Source organism: Pituophis catenifer, unplaced genomic scaffold (genome assembly GCF_029215685.1).
Source record: "Pituophis catenifer annectens isolate HBS135680 unplaced genomic scaffold, rPitCat1.0.hap2 SCAF_3, whole genome shotgun sequence".
Taxonomy (NCBI): domain Eukaryota; kingdom Metazoa; phylum Chordata; class Lepidosauria; order Squamata; family Colubridae; genus Pituophis; species Pituophis catenifer.
In genome coordinates, this window is record NW_027256883.1 from 179,251,226 (window position 1) to 179,266,578 (window position 15,353).

Consider the following 15,353-nt stretch of genomic DNA (forward strand, 5'->3'; position numbering starts at 1 on the left):
TCATATAATTTAGTACAACTCAAGTTGTGCTCTGAGCCATGGTATATATACTTTTGAATATAAAAATTACTTTCACTAAAATTCATGTTATTCATATAATGACATTATATGAAAGGGTTTATTCTTCACTATCTTATGAAATGTTTCCTAGTACTAGTGTGGTCATTCAGGAAATGTGAAATAAATGGATCCCAGCTTCTATTTTGATTTGGTAAATTTTCCATGGATGTATGAGTTATGAATATTCTGTACAGAAAGTTGAAACTGTGTAAAAATCTTTTACATTTTATTTATTAATTCTTGTTAAAGAATTTTTATTTGTATAAATGAATCCTAGAATTACTCACAATACATTTTTTGATTCCACTTACATTTTACTGTAAGTATCTGCACATAATTTTACATATTTATTCTTGTTCTGTTCCTTAAGTAAATAAATTGGAGTGCTATCTGATCTAAGATTTCTGGAATGATTAGTTCTTCTTAAAGATTTTGTAATTATCATTTCTTTAAAAGGGAATGCTTCAAAATATAAAGTTTCTATTAACTAGTGATTAGCTGTGGATATTTTTTTGTGGATCATGGTAGAAAATGAGAATTACGTTTGAATTTGGAATTTCCAATTATTTCTTTTTCTTGTTGATTTTGTTGTTGTTCAGTCGCTAAGTCATATCTGATTCTTCACAACCCCATGAACCATAACACGCCAGCCACCCCCACCCCCTTTTCCTGCCCTGTCTCCCTGAGTCTACCTAAACTCATGGCCACTGCATTGATGACACCATTTTATCTTCTGCTGTCTCCTTCTCCGTTTGCCTTCAATCTTTCCCAACATCAGGATCTTTTCCAATCAGTCCTCTCTTTTCATTTGGTGGCCAAAGTATTTGAGCTTCAGGATCTGTCTTTCCATAGGACAATCAGGGTTGATTTCCTTTAGGATCTTGTTGCTTAGGCTTTGTTGAATAATCAAATGAGCTAAAAGTGTATGACACTTAAGCAAGGAGCAATTTGCAGATTTAAAATAGGTTCTGAGAAAGACAGATCATTAGATTTTTTTTTAAAAAGTTTTTAAATAGAAGCTTAAAATGAAAAATGACAGATATTTCCAGATATTTTAGTATGGGATTTTGGCATTTAGTGGCAGCTGTCACAATAGTACATTTATCTAACTCAGTGTTCCCAAAGCTACAGTGTTCTCTTAGCAACAACAACATAAACTTCCAGACTAATATTAGATCATTAAGATGCCTCCATAACAGACTGCTTGTCTGTTTGAAGTCACTGGATTAAAATTTAAATGCATTGCTAAGCTTATGGAAAAACAAGTAAGCACTCTGGAATGTCCTTCCTTTCAAAAGTGTGCTGTTCCAATCATTTAGATGCTCTAATTTCTTGATTCACTCTCATATCTTTATGCATGCTGAAAGATATCTGTAAAACACAATTCTTTGTTCAGTTCCTTATCTGCAGGTTTTACCTACAAGCTCCTCTACAGTTCTGATTCATACTTTGCTGATAGCACTTTTGATGTAATCCAATCTTAAACTGTTCCAGTAATATCTAGAAAAGAGAGCCATAGGGACAGTCCTTTGTGCATGAATTTCAGCTAAAGTAGTTTGCTCTGCATAGATTTTATTAGCTAAACAATATTGGATAATATCAGTTTGGAGTAGCTGCTGTAAAGCTCTATTAATAGATCAGAAATGCCTGATGAAAACAGAACTTGAGCTCCAACATGTTGTTCCTAAGCATTTTATTCCAAAATTAATACAGCCAATAAATCTTAATTGTTCCTGCCATAATACTTGCCAGGTTCTTGACAGAAGACATAAAGAAAAAAAAGAGTCCTCTTTATTATTGTTCTTCTTCTTCTTTAACAGAATCAGTTCAAGGAGTTACATTTATATTTGGTAAGATAAGATTGCCAAAATATCAGTAACTGGATTGCTTTATTTTAGAATCCAATTTAATTTTCAGCTTGTTAAGGCAGAGCCTTTTCCTAACAGCTTTCTTGTGAAACGGTATGATGCCTGATCTCTTTCCAGATAACTGAGATAAGTACTGGTAGACTCCCTTGAATTATTTCATCAAGCTGACTATTTTCCCAAAAGCTCAGAAGACATTTAGCTATCTAGTACAGAACTCACCTTATTAATAAAAGAATGGATAGCAATAGCATTTAGACTTATATACTGCTCGACAGTGCTTTACAGCACTCTCTGAGCAGTTTACAACATCAGCATATTGCCCCTAACAAACTGGGACCTCATTTTGCTGACCTCGGAAGGATGGAAGGCTGAGTCAACTTTGAGCCAGTTAGGATCAAACTCCTGGCAGTAGGCAGAATCAGCCTGCAATACTGCATTCTAAACATTGTGCCACCACGGCTCCTCATATGGAATTATATTCAGGTAGCTGTGATAGGATATGTTCCAGTATCTGACTGAAACAGGCAGGATCACACAGGTTCCAGTTTTTTTTCCTTTTTTATGGAACTTACAGAAACAGTACGAAACAATTTTAGAATCAGCCATGCCTTGTTGGAGCAGACAAGCACTTTCACGTTTCCAGCTTCTGAACTGCTTACATTTACATTTGTTGTGGTGGCAGTTTGCCCCCTTTTCTAGTAAACACAAGATGGCAAAGCAGTTTGTGCCATACCTTTCATTATACAATCATAAGAGGAGAGCGTTCTCTGTGGGAGCCCCGACCCTCTGGAATGGATTGCCCACCGAGCTCAGGACAGCCCCGACCTCCTTTCCTTCCGTCGCGAGCTGAAGACGTGGCTCTTCCGCCAGCTCAACTGATCCGTTTGGATGTACACTGTTATAATTTTAAACTGTTTTAATTGGGGTGTTGATTTTAATTTTATTTTATTGTGATTTGTATTGGAAATTGTCATTTTGTAAGCCGCCTTGAGTCCCTTGGGAGAAAGGCAGCATCTAAATCGCAATAATAAATAAATAAATAACATATTGTGTTCCTAACATATAAGCAGTCCTTTATATAATTAGATATTAGGACTAATCCTATTTTTCTATATGTGTTTAAGGAAAGGGCTTACCAAATGAATGGGCAAAATACCATCCTTCATAGTCTGAAGACCTGACAGATGATCTCACTTTGGCTAATGATCTTCAGAGATGCAAACCTTTGATTTTCTCGTCTTGTATCTAATTTGTGGCTTTTGAAAAAAACTTTCCTATGGTGCTCTTCAGTGTTCTTTTTTATTTTGGATTGTTCCTTCAAACACTTAATCTTCTCCAAGTCTCATTCTACATCCCATAAATCCTTATTAGGATCAACTGTTCACTTCATTTTAGATTTCACCAGCTAGCCTTACTCTGGATAGAAACCAATAGAATAACATTCCATTTTCAATAGTTTCTCTTTCAATTCACATAAGCTGTGATAACAACTTTACTGCTAGCTAGATTCCCCTATTACTCTCTCCGACAACCTCTTCAGTCTCAATTTGCCAATTTATTTTTTATAAAACCATGTTTTTAAGATTCCTTTGTTTTTGACAACTTTTATTTGTCCCTTCTGTATGAAAACTGTAATATATGAGAAGCTAAGCTACCATTGTGGCCAACTTTTGGCATCCACCCTCCATTATTCCATAGTGTATAGAGCAACTACTTTGTTTTTGATGTATGACTTAACATATTCTTGTAAATACTAAGCACCAATTATAAGTAATTATTATAAAGATCAAAATTATGTCCATGCTATTTGCACTTATTTTATTATTTACAAGAATATATGAAGTCATACATCAAAAGCAAAGTGTCAGCTCAATGTACAATGGAATAAAGAACAGTGATGGCCATTTACTTGTGTCACTTGTAAACCTATTTTATAACAAAAATTTGGGATTGTTTGAGGAAAAAATGGAAGGGTACAAATACTTTTGACTGTGTCTGTATCTTCTGTACAGGGCACAGTATCAACAAAGCAAATTACAGTTATATTTACTTTGGGCTAAAAAAATGAGGTGAAAACTTAACAAATAATAATGCCTTATTAAAATGGCATATACATCTCAAGGCTAATATATTCAATCATTATATGTGTCCGAATAAAGATATTATTTGATAGTTAACATACTAATTGTTGAGTCATGAAATACTACATGAGGTTATAATAGGTGAGAAACAGGATTTATCTCATGGTAGAATGAGTCTAAGCCTCTTTCTTTGCAAATTACATATATAGGCATCAGTTATTTTGGAAGAAGCAACTTTAAGAGTTCCTGATTACTTTTATTCAATTCTTCCTTAAACATCAAAGAAAGGAGCAGACAAAGGGAAAAAACTTCAGATACTGTCTTCCAGGGAGCTAAAATGTTGAGAAGCTTCTTTATACCACTTTTTGAAAAACAAGCAGTCAATAAATATTGGTTTAAGGTGATGCAATTTATTTGAAGTGTAGGGTCCTTGGAGCTCTCTGAGCTTGGATATTTTCTTGAGGATGTTTCATTACCAAACTAGGTAACATAATCAGTGCTGCTTGGCAGTGGGGTTCGCTCTCATTTTATATACTAGTGGCTTGCTTTGTCAGGATTGGTGGGAGTGGTCTTGGTGGTTCCTTGATTGGGCTGTTGTCTACTGTTAACATGTTTGGCAGTTCCTTGATTGGGATATTGTTTGCTTATTTGAAGTTATTTAAAGTTGCAAGTATCAGGAGAAAAAAGATAGCAGGCCAGAGAGAGGCTTCAGGAAACATTTCCGAGGACAGAGAGACCTTGTTGGTTAAATTTGGCTTGAAAGTTTGGGTTCCTACTCTGTAAGTTACAGAATCAGATATTTTTAGTGTACAGGTTTTTGATGTACATCACACAACAATATTTTCATTAAAATAAAGGTTGCCAGAATTGTCGTTTTAAGATCTGGCTGGTTCTTTAACTTGCTTCTTTTTAAAATAACTGAATCTAAAGTTGTACAATAAATAGAACCATAAATTAACCAAACAGGCTATGTTTTCATAATTAGGCCCAGAAGAACTAACAGCTTTAATTCTGTTCTAACGTAGTATTTTATGTACTCACTGTATCCTTAACCTGGTTTAGTGTTCTGTATAAATTTAGTCTGTAGGGTACTAAGAGGAATCTGTCCATTCATGCTGTGTTAGGGAAAAGACTCTAAACCCTTAAAGAAGCTTGCAGTCATCCAACACCTACTGTTGAAAGTGCTTATCAGCCCTGCTTTCATTGTTAATTGCTTTGTGATAAGTTTGTCCTCTTAGAAAGCAAGCTGCCAGTGCTGGTGACAATGTAGGATAGGGAAGAATTCTGTGTGCTATTTCAGACTTCCTACTACTTCCATGTTCGGAAGAGAAAAGTTTACTGTTGCTTTATCAGACAGCAAGCTGCATTTTTTTGTTGTTGTTGAAGAGGTCAGGACTTGTGTGTTATTATTGAATTCCTGATTTCCTATGCAGCGGTCCATGCAAGAATTTCAGCTCCTGGGCAGTCTGTCTGTAAAGGTTCAAGGTGGGAATTTTTGGTGATTTTATTGAGACTTAATTTTTAAAAAGTGAAGGTGAAGGGAAGGCAGGCAGATAAAATAGAGCAGCAAGTAACTTATATACTTATATTTATAACTTATAAATGCAAGTATATAAGCCTATATACCTGTAGTCTTCATTGCAAAGGTTGTGAAGAGAAACATGGGTATGTTAATAATATCCTAAAATGATATCTTAAATTTACTGTTTGCTCCCAACAAAATGGCTAAAATACCTTTTAATTAGTATCTATATTGTCTATTGTGCTGTTTTTAAGTTTTTAATTAAATTGATTTTGCATGCTTGCTTAATTTGACCAGGATATTTTACTAACAACATTCTTTTTAGGTCTTTATGCTCAGAAAATAATAGTTAATTGTTTATCTACCTTGTGTTAATGAACTATGAGCAGACTTGTGAACTGAGAAGTTTGGCTAAAGTTTTAACTATTTTCCTTCAAGCAATAATTGTAGTAGCAAAAGTTAACATTTAAATGGTTATGCGGACATACATACGGATAATATAAAGTAGTAGGAAGTATAATCTTACAAGTCTTTTGCAATTAAGGCAAACAATTGCTAGTCTTTTTCCCATCTTTTTATATTTCTTTATTCCACAAGATGGCAGTAGATGACTTGCTGCCTTTTTAACCTCAAATGGAATACTGTCTAGCTTTTAAAATTATATGCTAATTTCTACTTAAGGAATGTCAGATGTCTAAAGCACAGATCAGCAGATATAGCATCATTTATCACATGTCATATTTCATATACTGAGAATGAGATACTACCTTCCACTTCAGTTTTTTGAGTTATGATTGCTGCTCCTTGAGTCATGTTGTTCCTTTTGCTTACTTTGAAATTGTGTCCCACCATTTCAGATAAATGCAGCTAAAATAATCTGCCTGACACTAAAGTATTTTACAATTTTCAAAATCATCATATAAATGACAATACTTACAGTATTAATTAAATCTTATTCACCTGTTATTTGTTTGACTTCTATGCTACTTTTCCTTTGAAAACCTGGGGACAAGAGTGCTCCTTCCTCCTTCTCCTCCAATTTTTTCGTAGACCGATGACATTGTGTGGGCCTTTTACAATATGACAATAATGGTATTGGACTAAACTAGGGTTGAAGTTCTCACTCAGCCACAGATGTTCACTGGTGATTTGGGACAATTGAGTCAAATTTACTTCACAAAATTGTTTTTGTGCAGGAGAGAGTGCTATGTAGATAGGCTTGAATTTCTTGAGGAAAATTTTTTTTTCAAGAAACATGGGGCATAAATGTATCAAAACAGTTGAGTTAGGAAGGACATGACAAAAGTAAATACATTGTTTCTTTCTCTTTCACAGTATTAGACTCTAGGATCATTCATTGTTTCATAAATGATTGGTGATTATAGATGGGCAAAAAGAAATCCTACTTTATACAGGCATAGTTAAACTAGAATTTACTACAATAAAATGTAATCATGGGCAACAACATGGATAGTTTTCAAAGAGGATCGGATAAATCCAGAGTGTGAATTTATACAGAATTACAATAGACATATAGAATATACAGACAATATTACAGGTAGCCCTTGACCATTCATTTAGTCACCATTCAAAGTTATAACAGAATGAAAAAAGTGACCTATGACATTTTTTATCACTTCTGACTGTTGCAGCATCCCCAGGTCATGTGGTCAACTTTTGAAATCTTCTGGCAAACAAAATCAATGGGGAAACCAGATTCATTTAACAGCCATGTTACTAATATAACAACTGCAGTGATTCACTTAACAACTGTGGCAAGAAAGGTCATAAAATGGAGCAAACCTCACTTAACCACTGTCTCGCTCAACAACAGAAATTTTGGGCTCAATTGTGGTCGTATGTTGAGGACTACCTATATACTCTTTTCCTATAAGCTCCAACTATTACATTTCTTTTTCAATATCTCAGGTTCTGTGGCATGACTAACCTTTATTTTGGTGGGTGCGCTGAAAGAGAAGGCGGTAGTCTTTTTGAAAACTTGGATGTGGATATTTATTTAAAAAATAAATATTTGAAACAAAATACAATAATTTCTACACTATTTTCCTAGTAGTAGTGATAAAATATAATTATGTTTAAAAATAGGAAAGAAACTTGAGCAAGGAAAAATTAGACCAAGGATTCAAGCCTTTGTCACATAACGGATTTACATGCAGCAATGATCTTTATATAGCCAAATATCCCAAAATATGCCATTACAGGAAATCAATACTATACCCTGTTGATTCAAATATACTGTATCTAGCATAAAAGGAAGCAAAACACAAATGGGACGAAATGCCAATTTATAGTTTCCAGTTTATGTTTTTGCTAAATAACACTTGAAAATCAAATTAGAGTAGACTAGGCAGTTTTTATTGAACTTTGCTGCCCCCCGCCCGATCTATAGCTAAAAATATGGCCCATATATACTTTTTCAAATTAATACATTTCAAGGTGAATCAAAATTATATATTGTCAATCTATTCTTAAACGTATCCATTTTAAGGAAGCTGTACTGGTTAAGGCATTGGGCTAGAAATCCAGAAACACTGAATTCCAGCCCCACCTTAGGCACAAATCGACCTGAGTCTCTTTGGGCAAGTCACTTTCTCAGCTCTAGGAAACAGGCAATGACAAACCACTTCTGAAGTCTTGCCAAGAAAACTGCAGGGCTAGTCCAAGCAGCAGAATCAACAATGGCTTGTATTGTCAGTGTATTATATCACAGGCGTGGGCCGACTATGGATGGCTTTGATAGTGTTTCCAGCATTCAATGTTGTCTCTTGCAGTTTTCTTACTCTTTGGATATATTCTTTATAAATCACATGTTTAGCTTGTCTGTGCTTGAGGCTATCCAATTGTAAAATGCCCAGATACTTGTAAGTTTCATCATGATGGCTCCTGGTGGTTTGGCCATTTGGCATTTCAATTCCATTACTGTTTGTGATTTTATCCTGCTTTATTATACTGCAGCAAATCTCTAGGCCAAAGTCCATTGCTATATGTATGCTAAAAATTCTTAGTGTTTGTCAATGACTGGATTCTGATTTCTGATTTTGCGTATGCCTATTGTAGGAGTTCAACAAGATTATGCCCTTGTTATACTTTTAGGCATAGAATTACATGCAGGTACTTTAAAATTTTAGGATATCTGTTTATTCTCAGTAATTAAATTGCCCTCATGTTTTATTTTTAATGTAAGGTACCCTCTTCACACCCTGCAGCAGATGAAAGACTCAACTGTTTGAATAAGCAGAATTTTTTATTTGCAAAAGCTATTTTTACGTTTAAAGGATTTTTTCCTTTTTATTATATTTTAGGTCCTATCTGACACCTGTAAGAGATGAAGAAGCAGAATCTCTAAGGAAAGCTCGATCTAGGCAAGCTCGTCAGACTCGCAGATCTACCCAGGTGAGAAATATTAACTTCTACAGAAGAAGGTAATGTGATCTCTAAATTATTTAATTTTTCCTGTGTAGTTTTTTCTTAATCCACTTCAGAATGGAAAATTTCTTACACATCTTTGGCCATTAAAAGGCCTGCTTTAAATAAATTTATATTACTTCTCGAAATTTATATCTAATTTCAAGGAAGAATGTTATTAACATCATTTGATAATTAAATTGTTATTTTTATAAAGCTAATTATTTTTCATCAGAGAAGGAATATTTTTTGACATTACTTCACATTGAATATTTGGAAATGCTATATTTAATAGATAAGTTAGCATACTTTGAAGTACTGATTCCCAGCTTTGAGTTTACTGATTATCACCTGATTAGAACTTTACCAAGCTTATTCACTGTGGGAAGGATAATTTATGATGGGATTTTTATTGATTTTAAGTAATGATCCCCCCCCTTTTTTTTTTGCACCAGGGACTGGTTTCGTGGAAGACAGTTTTTCCACAGACCAGGAGTGGTGGTTGTGGTTTCAGTTATGTTTGCTCACCTGCCATTCACCTCCAGCTGTGCGGCCCAGTAATAGGCCACGGGCGAGTCAGACACCACATTAACAAAGACAGTCTTATTTTTCAGGGTATAACACTTACAGACCTGCAGGAGGCAGAGAGAACTTTTAGCCGGTCTCGTGCAGAGCGGTTTACTCAGGAACAGCCAAGTGAAAGGTCAGACAGGCTCAGAACTAGTGAGGGAAGTGGTGGAAAACAAGAAGATATCACCAGAAGAGAATCCAAGGAGGTCAACTCACCATGGACTAGAAACTTGGATGAAGAGGTAAGTGAAGCCATACATAAAACCTTTTTTTTCCTCCAAAATTATGACATTCGATGAGTAATAGATTTGAATTATGTTTGAAGGAAAAAGTATATATTTAATTTGTTTCCCATTTTTTTTAAAAGATGGTTATTAAAAGAAATATCTATTTACTTCTGTGATGTTTTTCTTTATTTTTATACCATAGCAATGGATCTTTGTGAAGAAATATACCTCTTAATCAGCAGATTTGGTTATACTGGTATTCAGAATGATCTGTCCAAATATAACTTGTTGAAACAAATATGTGTTAGCAGTGTTGACATTTTATTTCAAGGGCAGGGCCAGATGTCATAATTTGATAAATGCCTTTTAAATGTCATTAAATGGCTTTCTGCAGAAGATGTGAACAATAATAATTATAATTTAAGAGTTCTCCCAGAGCAGAGAAAAGTCAGCCAGGTGCTTATGGGAAAACCAGAAGTAGAGAATGGATATAATAGTACCCTCTTAACTTGTATTATAATATCAAACCAGCTCTGATACTAGAACTGATATATAGCCATCAAAACTATTAATATTTTCTTCCATGAATGCATCTTATCCTCTTTTAAAGTCAGTCAAGGCCCATTACTGCTTTTTTGAGTATAAAGCTCTAATTACCAATTTTATTTATATCACAAGTAATTTTATACATTTCTGCCTTGCCTCAACCTTCAGTTTTTCACTTTAAGTTTTTATTCAGGAGGAAATATTTGCATGTATCTACATACACATTTTAAGATTAAGAAACCTGAACTGTGAAGAGTAGATACAAGCAACCTGCTGCTCTCTACTTACTTGAGACTACTGTTCCACAACTCCTTGTCATTGGCCATGCTGGCTTAGGCTCAGAGAAGCTGAAGTCTAAATTAGTTAGATAACCTATTCCTTATATACAGCATATATTTCATGTTTTGCCATAACATCGTGAACAAAGTTATAATCCTGTTAGCTTTATTTTTAGTCCTTAATAAATGGAAACTACAGCAGAGAATCTGTCTTTTTCATAGCATCTGTATACTGCGTTAATGAACTTCACTATATTTCCAGAATATCATTTTTGATCAACTACCAACAGCAAAGACTCATATCTGTATCTATTTGATGATTATTTATCCCAACGAAAAAGAAAATCTAGACAGTTGAAGATCTGGGAAAATAATTGCTTATATTTATTTTTCCAGTATAGATAAAATGAAGTTTTGTTTTATTTAAAATATATCCTGTTCAGAGTCCTGAGAAAAATTAAGATTGGTTAGTTGCATTGTTTGTAATCTAAATCCTTTTGAAGTTATCAGTTGGACTGGGGTGCAGGTACATGTTGATAAAAATTACAAAAAATAATGTTTATAGTTGATAGAAGTGATCACTCTTGGTTTAAAAAGTTCTGATTCTTGTTTTTCCTTTCGATTTATGATTAGGGGTAGAGTTAGTTATTTTATTATTCAAATTTCTAGGTCACCTAAACTCCAATCATACTGAGCTGCTTAACATATACAAATACTAAAATAAAAAGCTAACATTCAAAATTAGTGTCATTAAGAGGGAACAACAACCAATTATGAAAGATAAAATCAGCAGCGATTAAAACAGAAAAAAGCTCTCTGTACCCTTAACCCAAGACCTGGGAGAAGAGCCATGTTTTCAGTGCTCTTTAGAAGGCCAGTGGGGTAAGGATCATACAAATTTGGTGGTGGTGGTAGGGGGATGTTATTTCAGAGGGAAGATGTCATGGCAATGAAGGCCTGCTTCTTAGGTCCTACTTGATAATGTTGATTAGTTGATGGGATCCAGAAAGAACCAACTGTCAAATCTTAACAGGACAGTCAGAAACCAGAACAAACAAATAATTCGGTCCACATAGGGTTTTAAAAGTTAGAGCCCCATGTACAGTATATTACATTTGTTCAGTCATGAGTTGACCCAAACCTGACTGACTATATATGTTCTCTTTTTTCACCTAATTATAGCTCACATAGCCTATGCTCCTACACTTTGTTTTTATATACATAATGGTAAGAAGTACTATTTTCTATACATATATATTCAACTCTGCTAAAGGGATATAATACTGTTAGTTTTAACCTTAGCATGTAGCCCTTGTTCGTTATCTTTGTACCAATTGTTATTGCCTATGTTTTTCTTCCAGTCTTCTGGTCGTCGATTGAGATACTTAGCACAACAAGACAAACCTACAACTGCTGTCTCTCCTTCATTAACTTCCAGTCTTTATTCAAGTTCTCACATGCCCAAGACAAGTAGATTTGTATCTTCTGATTCATTGAGCTCAGCAGATTACCAAAGCACATCAGCTGGCAACATGGAAAAAAATGGTATTTACTTCTTACATTGCTATATTTTATAACTGTTTGAATGTATACTCTTATGAGAGACATATTAAATATAGCAGCCCATCAGAGAGAGGGGAGAGGAGAGGAGAGGAGAGGAGGTGGGGGATACCTTTCTTCAAGTGTTTTTTTTTTTGGGATCAATCTTGCACCTTTTCTTTGGGAAGAATAGTAATTCTTCTCCCTCTCTTTTTGAATCAGCAATCTCTTGAAATATTTGAATCCACTATAGGTGGTTTTGATTTATGATGGCAATTTGGCCAGAATTTCTAAGTAATGCTGTCATTAAGCTTAATATCATGTGACCACATTGCTTAGCAATCCCTTAAGTACCCATTGCTTTTGGTCACTATGCAAGCATCTCCTTGCAACTACCTGCTGCCTTCCAACAACCAAAGTTGGTGGGGGAGCCAGCAGGAAGTTGCAAGTCCCGAGAGGCTTGCAAGCAGGCCAGCAGGCAGGTAAGTGACTGTCAGGTGTGACAGGGAGCAAAGGGTGCATAGGTGGTGGGGAGATGTGGCACTAGTACATTAGGGTTTGGAGTGGCTATTGACGGATGGGAGAAAGTGTGCAAGTGTGCGCAAGTGCCCAAGGGAGTGAGGCACAAGCACAATGAGGTGTGTATGGGTGGGGAAACTTACCCAAGCAACTGGCAATCTTCCTGTCAGCATCCCCATTGACTTTGCTTGTGGGAAGCCAGCAGGAAAAGATGCAGATAACAGTCATGTGACTGCAGTTGCCATTGTAAATTTGAATGGTCACTGAACAAATGGTTATTAACTGAGGACCACCTCTACGTGATAGACCCACTGGTGTTTGGTGTTAAACATTTAAATATAGATTAGTATAGATTGATAGATGATGAGGCTAAACAAATCTCTCTGTATGAGTACTATCTTGCCTTATTTTGAAAATGATCCCATGGTTGAATAAATTACTATTTTTAGCTAAAGCTTTGTTTCTTTTAGCAGAATACGAAGATCAGGACCTGGATGACAGAACTTCAAACAAGCAGTCAGTAAGAGAGAGAAGGCGACCAAAAGAGAGACGGAGAGGCACTGGAATCTCTTTCTTTACAAAGGATGTAGGTATTGTCATTCATACATGAAACCAAAGAATGAAAGATTAAATTCTGATCCACTGGGATGGATAGCGGATTAGACATATATCCCTACCTAATTGTTAAGGACATAGGGCATGATGTAATTCTACAAATGGAAACAAAAGCCCTTCAGTGTATGTAAGTGAAACTATAATTGTTACAATATGTATTCTAAAGGTAGGAATAAAATTGATTAAAAAACAAAATAAGATGCAAACTGTTTGGTTACTGTGTACAACCCTAATTAAAATAACAATATGGTACTGTTGAATGCATATTTAAGTAAGTAATTGATTCACAAGGCCTTCAATAGTATTATTCTGCAGATTAGTTTGTCAAACTCTTAAATGTTCATTGCAGTCATGTATTTGCACTGTTTTGCCCATCATCTTATCTAGAATATAGCTAAATCAATAGTTCCTTAGCTGAACTACTGGGTATAATGCTCAGATTCTTTGCAATCCCCAGCACACCTTTGGAAAGTTACAGAAAACCCAATATGAATTTTGAAAAGATTTTTTCAAATTTCTGTACCTGGTTTAAAAGCTCATGAACTATTTAACATGCTGTTGCACTTCAGTAACCACTAACAAGTTTCAGAAATTACAATCATCCAACTCACAGTGTGGAGAAATAGAAACATTTTTGAATGAAATTTATAGTGTTTCAAATGGGTAATGAAACAACTGTTCAAGTGGGTAATGAAACAAGACCTTGCAGATTGATAACATGCTTCTACTAAATTATGGTAAGAGATACAGGGATAAGGTATATCTAGCGACTCTGTTTCTAATATTCTTCAGAGAGCTTTTTCTAAAAATAGTTTTCATTGTGTTTTAAACACATTTTGCAGTCAACTAACTTACAATTTAGCTGGAGATTCATGTTCAAACATTCAAATAATTTCAAAGCTTTAATTAATATTACTTACCAGATGTTTTTCTGGTATACTCTGGTATAGTATTGTCTAAATCAGTGATGGCTAACCTTTTTGCCATCGCGTGCCAAAAGCAGGGGGAGCACGGGGAGGTTGCCCATGTGTGTGCCCACACCCATAATTCAATGCTCCCCGCCCCCGTGCACACGACCCACCCTGCGCCCCCTGCTTTTAGCATGCGATGGCACAGTGGGCCTGGTAAGCCTGTTTTTCACCCTCCAGAGGCTTTCTAGGAGCCAGGGGAGGGCAAAACCAGCCTTCCCCACCCCCCGGAGGCCCTCCAGAGGCCGGAAACAGCCCATTTCCCAACTTCCAGTGGGACTGAAAGGCCCAAAAATCAGCTGTCTGGAGCACGCCTGCGCGCTGGAGCTGAGCTACGGCAGCGCTTGCGTGCCCATTGATATGGCTCCGTGTGCCACCTGTGGCACCCGTGCCATAGGTTTGCCATCACGGGTCTAAATAATATAAAAATGAATATTGTCTGCCTCAGTAGGTTTCTTTGAGTACAATTTTTAGTTAGCATACGAAGAAAACTCATTTATTTCAAATGTTTATGGTTTGTATGTTTATTTTGTAGGATGAAGAAATAGATGGTACTGAAGAAGTAATGGAGGACAAGGTAAACAAAGAGACATAGATAGATATTCGTTCATGAGCTGTTTCATGTGACATTTTGGTTCCAAGACTGTTTTTTCAACTCATTTACATTTTAAAAGAAATATATTTGATTTAAAATCATTTCCAGTACATTTTGGATTATTTTTCTGTTCCTTTTACTAGGTATTCTCTTCTTACCCTTCTATAATAATGATGATCATTAGTATTTTTGTTTTTCACTAAACTATAGCTTACTAGCTTGATATGTAAAAAGATTGCTATGTAATAATTATGAAGGCAGAGGCGATAGAGGAAGTTGCTGAGAACATAAAAAAAGCAAGGCTGAGTCTTTGCAACAAGACTTCAGTGCTTATGAAAATAAATACAACATGTTTTATTTTTTGCTCAGCCACATATGGATGAACTGATTTATGATATAATTGGAAAAGCCACGCCATAAATCAGATTTATGCTTTTGCCAAAACCAGAAATGGCAAAATAACAGGAGTAGAATACAAAAAAACATTTTCTATATAAGTTATTAAGAAACCCAATGTATAGAAAATAAGGTAGTTTTTC

The 15,353-nt window shown here is 35.3% G+C and overlaps 1 protein-coding gene across 11 annotated transcripts in view; it reads left to right on the forward strand.

Moving 5' to 3' along the window:
- Window positions 1-15,353, forward strand: part of PPP1R12B (protein phosphatase 1 regulatory subunit 12B) — a 110,096-nt gene that overhangs the window by 40,047 nt on the left and 54,696 nt on the right. For 8 of the 11 annotated variants that reach the window (XM_070941595.1, XM_070941596.1, XM_070941598.1 and 5 more), the window contains 5 exons: window positions 8,855-8,945; window positions 9,572-9,769; window positions 11,940-12,123; window positions 13,107-13,222; window positions 14,755-14,796. In XM_070941595.1, the coding sequence (XP_070797696.1) occupies window positions 8,855-8,945; window positions 9,572-9,769; window positions 11,940-12,123; window positions 13,107-13,222; window positions 14,755-14,796 (631 nt within the window). The remainder of the gene's footprint in view (window positions 1-8,854; window positions 8,946-9,571; window positions 9,770-11,939; window positions 12,124-13,106; window positions 13,223-14,754; window positions 14,797-15,353) is intronic. The other 3 variants (XM_070941597.1, XM_070941590.1, XM_070941593.1) reach the window with 1 other exon arrangement.